Source organism: Octopus sinensis, linkage group LG19, assembly GCF_006345805.1.
Source record: "Octopus sinensis linkage group LG19, ASM634580v1, whole genome shotgun sequence".
Classification (NCBI taxonomy): Eukaryota; Metazoa; Mollusca; class Cephalopoda; order Octopoda; family Octopodidae; genus Octopus; species Octopus sinensis.
In genome coordinates, this window is record NC_043015.1 from 28,710,830 (window position 1) to 28,730,160 (window position 19,331).

Sequence of the window (19,331 nt, forward strand, 5' to 3'; positions counted from 1 at the left end):
ACACAATGATTCGGCTGATATACCCTCCAGCCTTCATCAGGTGTCTTCGGGAAATTTCGAACCTGGGCTCTCATTCCTAAGGTATTTTGCGATTTTGTTGTTATTATTATTATTATTATTATTATTATTATTATTATTGAGTGAGAGAGTAGTGCATGCCATCAAAGTGATACTAGTGTAGAATATACGAAGCCCAGTATACCCATCATGACTACCCGTCTGATAAGGGTACACTAGGCACATGCATCACAACCATATGTGTGCGACATGGTGATCTCATATCAAGATCAACAGCACATGACCTTGCAGGTGGGGCCCACTTAGAATTTTCTTCTGGTCGAGTAGCCCATCCAGCTCAAAAGGTCCCTGAATAAGGGTTGTTTAAGGATGTTGAACGAAACACCCATGTTTCCAGAGGTGAATTATTCAAACCCTGAAGAGTCCCTCTCAACACATGGCTATGATGCTCCCCCACTACTTCTGCTCGTAATCAGAGATGCACATATCATCAGCCACTAAGGGACATGATCAACTGGTTGAGGTCAAACAACTGACAAGCAAATCTGTGGTATTGAGCAGAATATTTTTGTAAGCCAATCTTTCATACCAAGACAAAACAATGTACATGATAACACTTCCAATCAGTTAAGATGAGAAGCCATGAGAGCCACTGCCTGGTACTGCATTATTATTATTATTATTATTATTATTATTATTATTATTATTATTATGATTATTATTATTATTATTACTATTATTATTATCATTATTTAGGTCACTGCCTGGAATCGAACTCGGAATCTTGGAGTTAGTAGCCTGTGCTCTTAACGACTACGCCATATGCCCACGTTCAATTCCAGGCAGTGGCCTGAATAATGATGATGATGATGATGATGATGATAACAACAACAGCAACATCGAAAAATACCTTAGGAATGAGAACCCAGGTTCGAAATTTCCCCAAGACACCTGATGAATGCTAGATAGAATATCAGCTGAAATGTGTTAACAACAAACAAGATGAGGACAAATTCTTGTCAATTGTAAATAACGTAAATAAGTTTTAATTTTAATCAACATTATCAATTTGTATGTGTTGTACATTTACGGAAAGATATTACACTCTTGAACGTATCTTTTATTATTTTAACAATATACTTATTGTTGCCTGTAAACGTTATTTACTTATTGAATAAAGTGAAATCAATGCTTGTAAGTTTTATTTCTGTTTATATTAATAAAGCATCTCAGTAAATATTTAATCATTATTCTCTTTTTTCTCTCTTTTACTCTTTTACTTGTTTCAGTCATTTGACTGCGGCTATGCTGGAGCACCGCCTTTAGTCGAGCAAATCGACCCCAGGACTTATTCTTTGTAAGCCCAGTACTTATTCTATCGGTCTCTTTTGCCGGACCGCTAAGTGACGGGGACGTAAACACACCATGCTAGGGGGACAAACACACAGACACACAAACACACACACACACACATACATACATATACATATATATACATATATACGACAGGCTTCTTTCAGTTTCCGTCTACCAAATCCACTCACAAGGTATTGGTCGGCCCGGGGCTATAGCAGAAGACACTTGCCCAAGATGCCAGCAGTGGGACTGAACCCGGAACCATGTGGCTGGTTAGCAAGCTACTTACCACACAGCCACTCCTGCGCCTATGTATGTGTTAATTGCATCTGGCTTTTATTTTCTTTTAAATATAGACATTTGAAATTCTTGAGCCCTCATATTAACCTCAGGGATTTTAGTCTTGGATCTTGATTGAAGAATTCCATTGATTCTGTAATTTTGATGTTACAAAACTTTTGAAAAGTTAACAGCCAACACACTATATACATATAAATACCATGCATATGTCTAATTAATGCACTGTCTAATTAATAATTATTTCAAATTTTTGCCACAAGTGCAGCTTGAGGAGTCGGTATCAAGTCGATTACACTGACCCCAGTGTACCACCGGTATTTATTTTATTGACCCCCAACAGAATGAAATGCAAAGTCGACCTCGGTGGAATTAGAACTCAGAATGTAGTGACAGGCGAAATACCAAACATTTCCCCTGGCACGTTAATGATTCTGCTAGCTCACTGCCTTAATTGCCGAATTAGTAATGTAGCAAAGTTGGCATTCTCAAAATAACAGAGAGAATGATTAATATATATTCTGGAGTGTTCTGTCTATAAGTGGAACAAGAATCATCATCATCATCGTTTAACGTCCACTTTCCATGCTAGCATGGATTGGACAATTTGACTGAGGTCTGGTGAACCAGATGGCTGCACGAGGCTCCAATCTGATCTGCCAAAGTTTCTACAGCTGGATGCCCTTCCTAATGCCAACCACTCCGAGAGTGTAGTGGGTACTCTTACATGCCACTGGCACAAGGGCCAGTCAAGTGGTACTGGCAACGGCCATGCTCAAATAGTGTTTTTTACGTGCCACCTACACAGGTGCCAGTCCAGCAGCACTGGTAACGACCTTGCTTGAATGTTTTTTCATGTGCCAGTAAGGGCAACGCTGGCAACAATCACACTCAAAGGGTGCTTTTTACGTGCCGCCGGAACGGAAGGCAGTTTGCTGCTCTGGCAACGATCACACTTGTGTTCATTAATTATTTACTTAATTATTTTCTTAATTAATTATTTACATGTGTTCATTAATTATTTACTTATTTCATGCATATATTGCTCCATATTATAAAAGAAGTTCGGGCGAGTATTAGTTAATGATTTTCCTTGCTAGTTGAAAAAAATATCTTTATTTATTACTAGCATTATGACCCATTATTGCCGGGTCATAGTGCTAGTGCATGTATATATGTGTATATATGTGTACATATTACATGTACATCTATATATATACATCTACACATAAAATACAAAATACAAAGTTATATCTTGATATCGCTAGTGATAACAACATTCAAAATATATAACAGACTGGAATTGTAGGCTTGTCTCTTGCAATTTCGATCAATTGTATCTTGTCCTCCCTCTTGTATAGCAGTGTGGCTACAATCCAGCCTACCTCTACTTCTGGGGGACATTTTTAATTTTCATCTGGGACGTCCTACGTCCCAGATATAAAGGTAAAATAAAATATTTCCACTTTGCAAGGTTCGAGTCAAGTACTCCCTTGCACGCTCCGTTGACTCGAACCTTGCTTCTATTGTTGTGAATTTACTGCCTCTGGTTAGATATCTTTCATAGTCGCACCAAGACACTTTACGATGGTGCTTTCCTCCAGGTGTTCAAATCTTTTTTTTCTCTACATTGTATACTTTATAGACAATAGTCTTTTCTTTAATTTAATTTTTTATTTCGTTTGGTGGTGTTATCCTAGATTCACCATCTTTGTCTGTGATCAATCCGAAATAGGTTTGTATTTCTTCCATTTTAATTTTAATGAGGTCGCGCCCGCCGACGGCTGCAGCGAAATTCATTTTTGGACTTTCTTCTATCGAAGGCATTCTAACAAAAATGCTTCCGTATAAACAGTGAAAATATTGTCAATTTCCCCAAACAGGGACACAATTCAATTTTTAAACAATAACCAAAGCCCCTTTTCCCAAAGAAGGAGGGTTACAGTTTACAATTATTTAACAAATGTAACACAACAACGTTTCCCTTACTAGGAACCAACAAACGTGATAACAATAAACAATAATAATAATAATAACAACAATCCTTACGGTGAATCAAAAAGCAGTACGCAGTTGAAGCTATGGTCTTTTATGTATAAAAAAATAAACCAACAGCAGTACTCAGTAGTAGTGGCTGTTCGAGAAAACAGACATTACATGCAGCCAAACTTAATGCTAGCTAATTAGCAAATAATCTAATGTAAAAGCCGTGGTAAATGGTATGTGCACAGCTCCATCTGGGCTATTCCAATACTGCACACTAATTTTATTTTTGAGTTATTCCCATTCATGTGAAATCACTTATTCAAGTTCAAGTCATTGATGCAGTTTTATACCAACTGCTATTTTTACTTTTGTTATGTTACGATTATATTATACTTTAGTTTGATTGTAATTATTACTTACTGCATATAATTCAATTGTTATTATTATCTCTAACTTTTATTGTTAAAGTGAAAGTATCTGACATAAAATAGAGAAATGTTTTTGTTTCACTTTTAACACGTAACACTGAAATAGTGGAGAAGATATGATATTGCTATGGGCTCGCTCTAGGCAAGAAGTTGAACATTTTTTTGCCCATGAAACTACATGGACCCTAAGTAAGGCATGTGTATAATTTGAATGAAATTGGTTATGTACTTTTCAAGTTTAGGGAATCATAGTGGAGAAGATATGATATTGCTATGGGCTCGCCCGAGGCAAGAAGTTGAACATTTTTTTGCCCATTAAAAAAACATGGACCCTGATTAAGGCATGTGTAAAATTTGAATGAAATTGGTTATGTAGTTCTCAAGTTTTAGGGAATCATAGTGGAGAACATATGATATTGCTATGGGCTCGCCCAAGGCAAGAAGTTGAACATTTTTTTTGCCCATTAAAAAACATGGACCCTAAGTAAGGCATGTGTAAAATTTGAATGAAATTGGTTATGTAGTTCTCAACTTTTAGGGAAACACAGACAGACACACGTTCTCAGTTTTATATAGAGAGAGATTATTATTTCTGGTTCATCACACATTATACGCCGAGATCGTTAATTAGTCTACCGTACACATTCTGGAGTCAACTGCAGTCTACGTGGTCGTCGGCAGAACTTCTTTTCTACTTTATGCTGCAGTTAACTTCTATTTTGCGCTATAGAAATTTTAAAACAAAAATGTTTCTCCCATTTTAACTCTATCAGCAAGGAACGAAACTCGACATACTAATTACTTCACATTCATTGCCACGTCGCTCGAACTTTCCTCGCAAAGTCTCTTCATTATCGACGACATTCCATAGTTTTGTCATGCATTATTTGAAAGTCAAATCACGGCAAAACTTCACCATGTAGCAGATTAAATTCTTTTTTTTTTTTCACTTCGTCTTTTTAGATAAAATAAGACAAGTTATTCACATTAACCGAATGTTTTGTATGAAATAAAATAATGGAAATTATTTATTATTAGCGTGTTCATTTTCGAAAACTTTCATTCTTTAAAAAACTTGGCTGACATCAAAATCTAGATATGAGTCAAAGAGAAAACCCCTACGTGGTCAATAGACCAGCCAAATCTTCCTAAAATCATATCCTACCTTGAAAAATAAGAAAACGGTTAATTTCTGTATCAATCTAATAGGAGTGTCTGGGATAGCTATTTCTTTATTACCCACAAGGGGCTAAACACAGAGGGGACAAACAAGGACAGACATAGGTATTCAGTCCATTACATCGACACCAGTGCGTAACTGGTACTTAATTTATCGACCCCGAAAGGATAAAAGGCAAAGTCGACCTTGGCGGAATTTGAACCCAGAACGTATCGCTGACGAAATACCGCTAAGCATTTCGCCCGTCGTGCTAACTTTTCTGCCAGCGAATCGGTTACTCCCTAGTTTTGTGGTGTTGGCAGTCGGTGTTATAGGATGTGATGAGCTAAGTGGTGCACTGGTGATAGATGAAGTGGGCGGAAGACTGCAGAATGCATGCGCAGCAGGAGTTTGTCAAGCAGGACAGTTCCAACATAGACGGGAAAGCGATAAGACGTGTAGAATTCGTGAAAGAGACCGCTGATTTCGAAGAGGTAAGGCCTTTTGTATTTCTTTCTCCCGTTGCTTCTTTTTCTGTTGTCTTCTTCATCCATCACACTACAAGTTTAATACCCGGCCACCAGAACAAGAAGAAAAAAGTTAACGAATCTGGAAAACAAAATTTGCGTAAACGAAACGGAGAGGAGGAGAGGACTTTCGGAAAATTCACACAATCCGATTTTTTCCCTCATAACTTTCAGGAGCCAATGGGGCAATGTTTCGTTTGTAGTAGCACGCTTGTAGCACGTTTCCGTCGATTTCCTCCGTCGATTTCCGTAAAAAAACATTTGAAGTAATGAGAACGAAAGAGACGAAGAGGAAGCGATTTTATGACGAGGAAATTTCTTTTGAAGCTATGAAAGCATTGATGTACACGTGTGTGTGTGTTTGATGCGGTGTGGGAGACAGACAGTATGTTGTGTAAGTGAAGTGCTTCTGTTAGTGTGTGTGAAGAGACAGAGAGAGAGTAATGTGTGAAAGAGAGAGATAACTGAAATTTTTTACTCGATGTATGTATATATGTATGTATGTATGTATGTATGGCCGATTCAGTGTAATTTTTTACACATACTTACACACACACACACATACATAGATACATACACACACATACATACATGCAGACATACATATACACATACACCGAGTAAAAAATTACTGAATCGGCCATACATACACACACACATACATACACACACACATACATAGATACATACACACACACACATACATGCAGCCATAAATCGAGTAAAAAATTTCAGTTATCTCTCTCTTTCACACATTACTCTCTCTGTCTCTTCACACACACTAACAGAAGCACTTCACTTACACAACATACTGTCTGTCTCCCACACCCCATCAAACACACACACACACGTACATCAATGCTTTCATAGCTTCAAAAGAAATTTCCTCGTCATAAAATCGCTTCCTCTTAGTCTCTTTCGCTCTCATTACTTCAAATGTTCCCGCAAAGCCATATGTAAAAAAAATAAAAGTTTTTTACAGAAATCGACGGAAACGTGCTACAAGCGTGCTACTACAAACGACACATTGCCGAAAAGGGATATCTTTTAATCAAATTTTATATAAATACCTTTCAAACAGCATAGATTAAGATTATAAAGAAATTTCTCGTGGAAAAATTTTTAAGGAGCAGGGAGAGGAGTTTCCGATCAAGAAGACCACATAAGTTTGAATTTCTCCCTTTTGACTGGGTTTTCCCGATTGTTTTTCACCACAACCTTCGAAATGATGGGAAACATCTTGTTATGAAAAAATGGTTTGGAAAATTTATGATTTTTTTTTTTTACTCCTCATCCCCTTTAATGATTATACCAGTGGGCCACACGTGTGCTCCATTGGTGGGATGTGAGCATCAACAAAAAAATGTTAATTTAAATGTTTACCCCACCTGAATTGAGGCGGCGTGTGTGTAAGAAAACAAAAGAGCACGTAGTTGCGCTACATCCTGTTACAGGCACCACTACGGAATTAGCTGTCAGGAGGAAAGTAAAAGAAAGTGTGACTTCAATCTGACGTCACTTGTTTGTTTCCGTAGAACTTATCAAATTAAAAAATGCAAAGTTAATATATTTTCTGAAATTGCAAATTATTTAGAATATAAAAATATAATTTTCAACTGAGAGAATTTAATGAAATATAAAACAAATGCTTGTGTGTAAGGCGGCGTGTGTGTAAGAAAACAAAAGAGCACGTAGTTGCGCTACATCCTGTTACAGGCACCACTACGGAATTAGCTGTCAGGAGGAAAGTAAAAGAAAGTGTGACTTCAATCTGACGTCACTTGTTTGTTTCCGTAGAACTTATCAAATTAAAAAATGCAAAGTTAATATATTTTCTGAAATTGCAAATTATTTAGAATATAAAAATATAATTTTCAACTGAGAGAATTTAATGAAATATAAAACAAATGCTTTGTAGATACTTCTATTCTGTAACGTTTCAAATGCATGGGTATAGATGTTGAATTTGTTCCAATAACTTTCCAAAGATTTCGTCCTTAAATTCATAATGCCACATGAATTCAATGAGATGGGATTGAAGTAAATTTCGGGCTGTTCCATTTTCTCTTTTGTTACGATTCTTTACATGCTTCCATAAACATTCTATGTGGTTGGTTGTGGCAAATGTTACCGGATCAACAAAATTTATTGCCGGTGGCACATAAAATACACCAATCTGACCGTGGCCGTTGCCAGCCTCGCCTGGCACCTGTGCAGGTGGCACGTAAAAAGCACCCACTACACTCACGGAGTGGTTGGCGTTAGGAAGGGCATCCAGCTGTAGAAACATTGCCAGATTAGACTGGAGCCTGGTGCAGCCTTCTGGCTTCCCAGAACCCCGGTCGAACCGTCCAACCCATGCTAGCATGGAGAACGGACGTTAAACGATGATGATGATGATGATGATGATTCACAGTCAAATGCCTATATCCTAGCTGATTGAGCGTATTATACGAACGCCAGAGGTTAGAAATTACAGTTGTACCAGGCTATATACGCTCTTGTATAATTTCTAAAAGAGTGTCCGCAGTCCGATCTTCCACTGCCACCAAATACCATCTTCTAGTATCCCTTTCCAAAGCACCAAAAACCCACTGCGTTTTAACCTGATGGCCAACATTATATTTTCTTCTAACAAACGCTCTTTCATCTATCTCTACAATTCAGTTTGGCCCTCCGAGCTTAATGTTTTGTGCAACATAATATTCTGCACATATATCACAGCAAAAATTTCTCCAATCTATACGGCATTCCTGGGCTATTCCCTTTGCTAAATCTTCTTTTGCCCAATAATATAAAATATCAATAATCTGCTCGCACTTTAACTTACTATTCTCTAGAAATGTTCCTTGAAGGATGTAGCCAAAAAAAATTTGTCGGATGGCGTGATATGGTCATGTGGAAGGCCTTGCAGAAAAATGGTTTCAATTAGAAAAGGAGGATCTATTTCTTTTGAACGGCAGTTTTCAACACAATTTCTGGCTCTCTTGAGAAAATTGTAATTTGTAAGTTTAACGTAGTTTAATTTTTCAGATTTTAACCAATCAATGGCCTCTACTCAACACTGTTCATGAATTATTTCACCATGGTTAACAGCAGATACAACCTGCGAGAACCTTCTGTACCAAGTAACCGGCTCTGCATAGTAGCCACAGCTTCACGCATGACATGTGCCTCAACTGGCTCTGCATTGCATTCTTCTAACGTCCTATTATAGACTCTTTCAATGCTCTGTACTTATCGCACACGCATACATCCACGTTTCTGCACACACATTATGTATACATGACGGCCTGTCTATTATTATATATACATGACACACACACACAGACACACATGTTAACCTATCAATAAAATCTTTCTCTTAAACATTCTACTGGTTGTGTCTCTCTTTTCCTGCTGGCATTCATACTCATTCATCCTTTTTCCTATTTATTGTAATCGACCGTGCGGCGTACTAAAGGAGACATTCTCGTCACCTCTCCTTCACACGGTCATGTGGTGTGTGCACGATTTGAATATAAAGGCACCTACCTTCTCTTCCTCGTGATGGAGACCCTTCTGTGGTAGCTAATCCTTCGACACAGCTCCAACCCGAACACTAAAGATAGCAGCTGCTCACCCAGACCCTTCGCCACCATCCTCACACGTCTTGTCATTTGGACGACCCACGTTGGAAAGGCCCAATTGACTGCTGCCTGCGCACGCCTGACAGCAGCCCTTTCCGGTTGCCCCAGCTTCCGGTCAACGCACCCAGCTGCTGACGTCATCCCACAGGTCATTCTACAAACTAAATATTAACCATTGAGTCTAGGTTTACAGGATCCGGTCTAGCTTGGTATTACACTAATTAGTTCAACATCACCTCCAGGCACATTAAGGCCTTTTTTGAGGATGTCATTTTGTTGCAAGTATTTGACCAGGCTCTCAGCAGGTGGAGTATATCATTGTACTTGATACCTTATCTTACCATATATGCAAAAAATGAAAACTAAACCTGCTCCATTCAAATTTGTCTCTGAAATGCAAACATGGTTAAGTTCCAACATCATCTTATAAATGAAACTTTTAAGATATGTGCCAAATATCAGATAAATATTGGAGAAAAAAATGGTTATATTAATTAATCATATAAATTTTTAATTATTTTAAAAACTGTTTAAAACACATTAACTCTGTGTTATGTTAAAAATATGTTCATGTAAAAGTTAAAATTAGAGTTTGATCAGAAGAGATTTCAGACTTTGCTTTTATAGATGTCTCTAATTACAGTAATGTCTAATAAAATATTTTGAAATGTTTGCAAGAATTTATTCTGTATATTTTCTCTTCATATTCTATATTCTCCAGATACTATCGTATACAATATGGACTCAGCAAAGAAACAAGACATCAGTAACCTTGCTGCTTCAATTGATTATTTTACAAACAGTCTTTATCAAGCTGTGGCTACAGGAATCAATGAAAATGTCTTCATGTCACCATTCAGTGTTGCTACTGTTTTATCAATGGTTTATTTGGGAGCAAGACAAAACTCTGCCAAACAGTTTGAAAATGTTTTGAAGATAACATCAAATCCAGATTCTGTAGCTTTAGCTTTTAAAGAATATTTTTCACTTTTGAAAAACTCAGATAAACGCGTCACATCCAATTTAGTGAATCGTTTGTGTGCCAATGAAAAATTCCCTATTTCAGAAGACTACAAGAACAACATGGTAAAATATTTCTTTTCAGATATTGAAAATGTAGACTTTATAACAAATGCTGAGAAGACAAGAATAACTATTAATGATTGGGTTAAGAATACCACAAATAACAAAATTACTGATCTGTTACCAAGTGGAAGTTTGACACCTCAATCGGTTCTAGTTCTTATTAATGCTGTATACTTCAAAGGAACGTGGGCTGAAATATTCTCAGAAAGAGCAACATCATCTAGAAAGTTTTATTTAAGCTCTGACAAGACTGTATCTCATGATTTTATGTATCTATCTGAAGGTTTTAATTCAAAAATAAGTGACAACTATAAAGTGGTTGAGTTACGTTATATAGGGAAAGCATTTAGTATGTTTGTAATTCTTCCCAATGAAATCAATGGTCTTGCTGCTTTAGAGAAGGAGATCAATGCTCAATTTCTCAAAGATATTATAGACAGAAAAGGATTTGAAGGGTTGTTTCTAGAATTACGTATGCCAAAATTTCGTTTAGAGAGTAGTTTTCAGTTAGGTGAAGTTTTGATAAAGCTTGGACTCTCTGATATTTTTGATCCTCAAAAAGCTGATTTATCTGGAATGACTGGTGGTGAGAAGAATATTTATGCCAGTGAAATGTTTCATAAAGCATTTGTTGAAGTTAATGAAGAAGGGACGGAAGCTGCAGCTGCAACTGGAATGTTCGCGATGGATTTGTCAGGCTATTTTGGTATGCCTATGGATTTTGATGTCAATCACCCATTCACATTTTTAATTGTTGACAACCAAACTAAAATGATCCATTTCATTGGTAAAGTAACAAATCCTACAACATGAGATGATATTGCCCTGTCAAAGATTTCCCTCTTATGGAATACTACATTGTATTATGTGGAGAATGTAACTGAACAAATTTATTTAGAATCGTTTTTTTAGTAAAATGACTTAGGACATTATAATTGTAATTGTGTAGAACCAAGGTCATATCTATTCAATGATATATTATAATACCACATTAATCTAAATCAATATTATGAATTTGTATATGCCATACATTGACAGAAAAATTTGACACTTTTTAAAGTATCCTTTCTTTGCAAGTTTACTATTTTAACAATATATCTACTGTTGCCTGTAAACGTTATTTTCTGGTTGAATAAAGTGAAATCAATATTTGTATGTTTCATATTAATAAAGTATCTCAGTAAATATTCCATTACTATGTATGTGTTGATTGCATCTGGCTTTTATATTCTTTGTTTTAAATTTAGACATTCGAAATTTTTGAGCGCCCGTGTTCACCCTTCGTAATTATGTCTTGGATCTTGATAAACTAATTACATTGTTTCAATAATTGCGGCATTACAAAACTTTTGGAAAGTTAACAGCCAATGTACCATATACATATATATTCTCAAGGTAGCAAAGAGAATATATACCGTCTATTCTAGAATGTTCTATCTATAAGTAGAACAAGAATCAGTGAAGAAATTCCCATCTACTTTTCTATTTTTGTTGCTGTTACTGAAATTCCAGTGATGGGGCTTCATTTAATATTTACAAACCAACATTTCCATTTAAAAAAATATTTGAAAATATTAAGCAAGATGCAAACAAATCATCATCATCATGATCATCATCATCATCATGCGTCCGCTTTCCGTGCTAGCATGGGTTGGACGGTTCAAACTGGGGTCTGGAAAGCCAGAAGGCTGCATCAGGCCCAGTCTGATCTGGCAGTTTTTCTATGGCTGGATGCCCTTCCTAACGCCAACCACTCCGTGAGTGTAGTGGGTGCTTTTTACGTGCCACCAGCACAGGTGTCAGATGGGGCTGGCAAACGGCCACGGTCGGATGGTGCTTTTTACGTGCCACCGGCACGAGGGCCAGGCGGGGCTGGCAACGGACTAAAAAATAAATGGTGCAAGCCCACCCAGGAGCAGTCAAATTTTCTAGAGTACAGTTGTTGCTGTATAGTTAAGAAGCCCTTCCTAATGCCAACCACTCCGTGAGTGTAGTGGGTGCTTTTTCCGAGGCCAGACGGGGTGGCGCTGGCAACGGCCACGTTCGGATGGTTCTCTTACATACCACCGGCACTGGTATCACAGCTGCAATTTCCATTGATGTTCATCAATTTCGATTTTGATTTTCACTTGCCTCAACAGGTCTTCACAAGCAGAGTTTTGTGTCCCTAGAAGGAAAGGTATGCATAAGTGGATTGGCTACATCCCATGTTGAGGTCATGGCTTATGGTCTTACTTGGCCTCCCAGATCTTCTCATGCACAGCATACTTAAATATATATTTCTTTACTACCCACAAGGGGCTAAACACAGAATGGACAAACAAGGACAGACAAAGGGATTAAGTCGATTACATCGACCCCAGTGCGTAACTGGTACTTAATTTATCGACCACGAAAGGATGAAAGGCAAACTCGACCATGGCGGAATTTGAACTCACAACGTATCGCTGACGAAATACCGCTAAGCATTTCGCCCGTCGTGCTAACTTTTCTGCCAGCGAATCGGTTACTACCTAGTTTTGTGGTGTTGGCAGTCGGTGTTATAGGATGTGATGAGCTAAGTGGTGCACTGGTGATAGATGAAGTGGGCGGAAGACTGCAGAATGCATGCGCAGCAGGAGTTTGTCAAGCAGGACAGTTCCAACATAGACGGGAAAGCGTTAAGACGTGTAGAATTCGTGAAAGAGACCGCTGATTTCGAAGAGGTAAGGCCTTTTGTATTTCTTTCTCCCGTTGCTTCTTTTTCTGTTGTCTTCTTCATCCATCACACTACAAGTTTAATACCTGGCCACCAGAACAAGAAGAAAAAAGTTAACGAATCTGGAAAACAAAATTTGCGTAAACGAAACGGAGAGGAGGAGAGGACTTTCGGAAAATTCACACAATCCGATTTTTTCCCTCATAACTTTCAGGAGCCAATGGGGCAATGTTTCGTTTGTAGTAGCAAAAAATTTCAGTTATGTCTCTCTTTCACACATTACTCTCTCTGTCTCTTCACACACACTAACAGAAGCACTTCACTTACACAACATACTGTCTGTCTCCCACACCCCATCAAACACACACACACACGTACATCAATGCTTTCATAGCTTCAAAAGAAATTTCCTCGTCATAAAATCGCTTCCTCTTAGTCTCTTTCGCTCTCATTACTTCAAATGTTCCCGCAAAGCCATATGTAAAAAAATAAAAGTTTTTTACGGAAATCGACGGAAACGTGCTACAAGCGTGCTACTACAAACGAAACATTGCCATTTCGGCAATGTTTCGTTTGTAGTAGCACGCTTGTAGCACGTTTCCGTCGATTTCCTCCGTCGATTGTCGATTTCCTCCGTCGATTTCCGTAAAAAAACATTTGAAGTAATGAGAACGAAAGAGACGAAGAGGAAGCGATTTTATGACGAGGAAATTTCTTTTGAAGCTATGAAAGCATTGATGTACACGTGTGTGTGTGTTTGATGCGGTGTGGGAGACAGACAGTATGTTGTGTAAGTGAAGTGCTTCTGTTAGTGTGTGTGAAGAGACAGAGAGAGAGTAATGTGTGAAAGAGAGAGATAACTGAAATTTTTTACTCGATGTATGTATATATGTATGTGTGTGTGTATGTATCTATGTATGTATGTGTAAGTATGTATGTATGTATGTATGGCCGATTCAGTGTAATTTTTTACACATACTTACACACACACACACATACATAGATACATACACACACATACATACATGCAGACATACATATACACATACACCGAGTAAAAAATTAGACTGAATCGGCCATAAATACATACATACATACACATACACAGATACATAGATACATACACACATACATACATACATTCAGACATACATATACACATACACCGAGTAAAAAATTACTGAATCGGCCATACATACACACACACATACATAGATACATGCGCACATACATACACACACACATACATACACACACACATACATAGATACATACACACACACACATACATGCAGCCATAAATCGAGTAAAAAATTTCAGTTATCTCTCTCTTTCACACATTACTCTCTCTGTCTCTTCACACACACTAACAGAAGCACTTCACTTACACAACATACTGTCTGTCTCCCACACCCCATCAAACACACACACACACGTACATCAATGCTTTCATAGCTTCAAAAGAAATTTCCTCGTCATAAAATCGCTTCCTCTTAGTCTCTTTCGCTCTCATTACTTCAAATGTTCCCGCAAAGCCATATGTAAAAAAAATAAAAGTTTTTTACAGAAATCGACGGAAACGTGCTACAAGCGTGCTACTACAAACGAAACATTGCCTTTCTGGTGGAAAAATTTTTTAGGGAGCAGGGAGAGGAGTTTCCGATCAAGAAGACCACATAAGTTGGAATTTCTCCCTTTTGACTGGGTTTTCCCGATTGTTTTTCACCGCAACCTTCGAAATGATGGGAAACATCTTGTTATGAAAAAATGGTTTGGAAAATTTATGATTTTTTTTTTTTTTACTCCTCATCCCCTTTAATGATTATACCAGTGGGCCACACGTGTGCTCCATTGGTGGGATATGAGCATCAACAAAAAAATGTTAATTTAAATGTTTACCCCACCTGAATTGAGGCGGCGTGTGTGTAAGAAAACAAAAGAGCACGTAGTTGCGCTACATCCTGTTACAGGCACCACTACGGAATTAGCTGTCAGGAGGAAAGTAAAAGAAAGTGTGACTTCAATCTGACGTCACTTGTTTGTTTCCGTAGAACTTATCAAATTAAAAAATGCAAAGTTAATATATTTTCTGAAATTGCAAATTATTTAGAAGATAAAAATATAATTTTCAACTGAGAGAATTTAATGAAATATAAAACAAATGCTTTGTAGATACTTCTATTCTGTAACGTTTCAAATGCATGGGTATAGATGTTGAATTTGTTCCAATAACTTTCCAAAGATTTCGTCCTTAAATTCATAATGCCACATGAATTCAATGAGATGGGATTGAAGTAAATTTCGGGCTGTTCCATTTTCTCTTTTGTTACGATTCTTTACATGCTTCCATAAACATTCTATGTGGTTGGTTGTGGCAAATGTTACCGGATCAACAAAATTTATTGCCGGTGGCACATAAAATACACCAATCTGACCGTGGCCGTTGCCAGCCTCGCCTGGCACCTGTGCAGGTGGCACGTAAAAAGCACCCACTACACTCACGGAGTGGTTGGCGTTAGGAAGGGCATCCAGCTGTAGAAACATTGCCAGATTAGACTGGAGCCTGGTGCAGCCTTCTGGCTTCCCAGAACCCCGGTCGAACCGTCCAACCCATGCTAGCATGGAGAACGGACGTTAAACGATGATGATGATGATGATGATGATTCACAGTCAAATGCCTATATCCTAGCTGATTGAGCGTATTATACGAACGCCAGAGGTTAGAAATTACAGTTGTACCAGGCTATATACGCTCTTGTATAATTTCTAAAAGAGTGTCCGCAGTCCGATCTTCCACTGCCACCAAATACCATCTTCTAGTATCCCTTTCCAAAGCACCAAAAACCCACTGCGTTTTAACCTGATGGCCAACATTATATTTTCTTCTAACAAACGCTCTTTCATCTATCTCTACAATTCAGTTTGGCCCTCCGAGCTTAATGTTTTGTGCAACATAATATTCTGCACATATATCACAGCAAAAATTTCTCCAATCTATACGGCATTCCTGGGCTATTCCCTTTGCTAAATCTTCTTTTGCCCAATAATATAAAATATCAATAATCTGCTCGCACTTTAACTTACTATTCTCTAGAAATGTTCCTTGAAGGATGTAGCCAAAAAAAATTTGTCGGATGGCGTGATATGGTCATGTGGAAGGCCTTGCAGAAAAAGAGGATCTTTTCCTTTTGAACGGCAGTTTTCAACACAATTTCTGGCTCTCTTGAGAAAATTGTAATTTGTAAGTTTAACGTAGTTTAATTTTTCAGATTTTAACCAATCAATGGCCTCTACTCAACACTGTTCAGGAATTATTTCACCATGGTTAACAGCAGATACAACCTGCGAGAACCTTCTGTACCAAGTAACCGGCTCTGCATAGTAGCCACAGCTTCACGCATGACATGTGCCTCAACTGGCTCTGCATTGCATTCTTCTAACGTCCTATTATAGACTCTTTCAATGCTCTGTACTTATCGCACACGCATACATCCACGTTTCTGCACACACATTATGTATACATGACGGCCTGTCTATTATTATATATACATGACACACACACAGACACACATGTTAACCTATCAATAAAATCTTTCTCTTAAACATTCTACTGGTTGTGTCTCTCTTTTCCTGCTGGCATTCATACTCATTCATCCTTTTTCCTATTTATTGTAATCGACCGTGCGGCGTACTAAAGGAGACATTCTCGTCACCTCTCCTTCACACGGTCATGTGGTGTGTGCACGATTTGAATATAAAGGCACCTACCTTCTCTTCCTCGTGATGGAGACCCTTCTGTGGTAGCTAATCCTTCGACACAGCTCCAACCCGAACACTAAAGATAGCAGCTGCTCACCCAGACCCTTCGCCACCATCCTCACACGTCTTGTCATTTGGACGACCCACGTTGGAAAGGCCCAATTGACTGCTGCCTGCGCACGCCTGACAGCAGCCCCTTCCGGTTGCCCCAGCTTCCGGTCAACGCACCCAGCTGCTGACGTCATCCCACAGGTCATTCTACAAACTAAATATTAACCATTGAGTCTAGGTTTACAGGATCCGGTCTAGCTTGGTATTACACTAATTAGTTCAACATCACCTCCAGGCACATTTAGGCCTTTTTTGAGGATGTCATTTTGTTGCAAGTATTTGACCAGGCTCTCAGCAGGTGGAGTATATCATTGTACTTGATACCTTATCTTACCATATATGCAAAAAATGAAAACTAAACCTGCTCCATTCAAATTTGTCTCTGAAATGCAAACATGGTTAAGTTCCAACATCATCTTATAAATGAAACTTTTAAGATATGTGCCAAATATCAGATAAATATTGGAGAAAAAAATGGTTATATTAATTAATCATATAAATTTTTAATTGTTTTAAAAACTGTTTAAAACACATTAACTCTGTGTTATGTTAAGAAATATGTTCATGTAAAAGTTAAAATTAGAGTTTGTTCAGAAGAGATTTCAGACTTTGCTTTTATAGATGTCTCTAATTACAGTAATGTCTAATAAAATATTTTGAAATGTTTGCAAGAATTTATTCTGTATATTTTCTCTTCATATTCTATATTCTCCAGATACTATCGTATACAATATGGACTCAGCAAAGAAACAAGACATCAGTAACCTTGCCGCTTCAATTGATTATTTTACAAACAGTCTTTATCAAGCTGTGGCTACAGGAATCAATGAAAATGTCTTCATGTCACCATTCAGTGTTGCTACTGTTTTATCAATGGTTTATTTGGGAGCAAGACAAAACTCTTCCAAACAGTTTGAAAATGTTTTGAAGATAACATCAAATCCAGATTCTGTAGCTTTAGCTTTTAAAGAATATTTTTCACTTTTGAAAAACTCAGATAAACTCGTCACATCCAATTTAGTGAATCGTTTGTGTGCCAATGAAAAATTCCCTATTTCAGAAGACTACAAGAACAACATGGTAAAATATTTCTTTTCAGATATTGAAAATGTAGACTTTATAACAAATGCTGAGAAGACAAGAATAACTATTAATGATTGGGTTAAGAATAACACAAATAACAAAATTACTGATCTGTTACCAAGTGGAAGTTTGACACCTCAATCGGTTCTAGTTCTTATTAATGCTGTATACTTCAAAGGAACGTGGGCTGAAACATTCGGAAAAAAAGCAACATCATCTAGAAAGTTTTATTTAAGCTCTGACAAGACTGTATCTCATGATTTTATGTATCTATCTGAAGGTTTTAATACAAAAATAAGTGACAACTATAAAGTGGTTGAGTTACCTTATATAGGGAAAGCATTTAGTATGTTTGTAATTCTTCCCAATGAAATCAATGGTCTTGCTGCTTTAGAGAAGGAGATTAATGCTCAATTTCTCAAAGACATTGTTGACAGAAAAGGATTTCAAATGATGTGTCTAAAATTACATATGCCAAAATTTTGTTTAGAGAGTAGTTTTCAGTTGGGTGATGTTTTGAAAAAGCTTGGACTCTCTGATATTTTTGATCCTCTAAAAGCTGATTTATCTGGAATGACTGGTGCTGAGAAGAATATTTATGCCAGTGAAATGTTTCATAAAGCATTTGTTGATGTTAATGAAGAAGGAACGGAAGCTGCAGCTGCAACTGGAATAGTCATGACCTTCGCGTCAGCACAAATTTTTATAAATCGTATAGATTTTGATGTCAATCATCCATTCACATTTTTAATTGTTGACAACCGAACTAAAATGATCCATTTCATTGGTAAAGTAACAAATCCTTCAACATAAGCTGATATTGCCCTGTCAAAGATTTCCCTCTTATGGAATACTACATTGTATTATGTGGAGAATGTAACTGAGCAAATTTATTTAGAATTGTTTTTAGTAAAATGACTGAGGTCATTACAGTTGTAATCGTGTAGAACCAAGGTCATATCTATTCAATGATATATTATAATACCACATTAATCTAAATCAATATTATGAATTTGTATATGCCATACATTGACAGAAAAATTTGACACTTTTTAAAGTATCCTTTCTTAGCAAGTTTACTATTTTAACAATATATCTACTGTTGCCTGTAAACGTTATTTTCTGGTTGAATAAAGTGAAATCAATATTTGTATGTTTCATATTAATAAAGTATCTCAGTAAATATTCCATTAT

The 19,331-nt window shown here is 37.3% G+C and overlaps 2 protein-coding genes across 5 annotated transcripts; both read left to right on the forward strand.

The window, feature by feature from the left end:
- Positions 1-5,582: 5,582 nt before the first annotated feature.
- Positions 5,583-11,679, forward strand: LOC115222290 (leukocyte elastase inhibitor-like). 3 transcript variants are annotated; one of them, XM_029792465.2, is made up of 3 exons: positions 5,583-5,738; positions 8,612-8,776; positions 10,122-11,679. In XM_029792465.2, the coding sequence occupies exon 3, from the start codon at positions 10,139-10,141 to the stop codon at positions 11,297-11,299; it is 1,161 nt and encodes a 386-aa protein (XP_029648325.1). In that variant the 5' UTR covers positions 5,583-5,738; positions 8,612-8,776; positions 10,122-10,138; the 3' UTR covers positions 11,300-11,679. The 3 variants fall into 3 exon arrangements, with proteins under 3 accessions (XP_029648325.1, XP_036367129.1, XP_029648324.1); XM_036511236.1 differs by having other exon boundaries at positions 8,612-8,769; XM_029792464.2 differs by lacking the exon at positions 8,612-8,776 and having other exon boundaries at positions 5,584-5,738.
- Positions 11,680-12,972: 1,293 nt separating this feature from the next.
- LOC115222366 (leukocyte elastase inhibitor-like) lies at positions 12,973-19,331 on the forward strand. Of its 2 annotated transcripts, none has more exons than XR_003882694.2 (2): positions 12,973-13,191; positions 16,279-16,358. XR_003882694.2 is itself a non-coding variant. In XM_029792563.2 (2 exons), exon 2 carries the CDS (start codon positions 17,787-17,789, stop codon positions 18,948-18,950), a length of 1,164 nt encoding a protein of 387 aa, XP_029648423.1. In that variant the 5' UTR covers positions 13,001-13,191; positions 17,770-17,786; the 3' UTR covers positions 18,951-19,331. The 2 variants fall into 2 exon arrangements, 1 of the variants encoding a protein (XP_029648423.1); XM_029792563.2 differs by lacking the exon at positions 16,279-16,358 and adding an exon at positions 17,770-19,331 and having other exon boundaries at positions 13,001-13,191.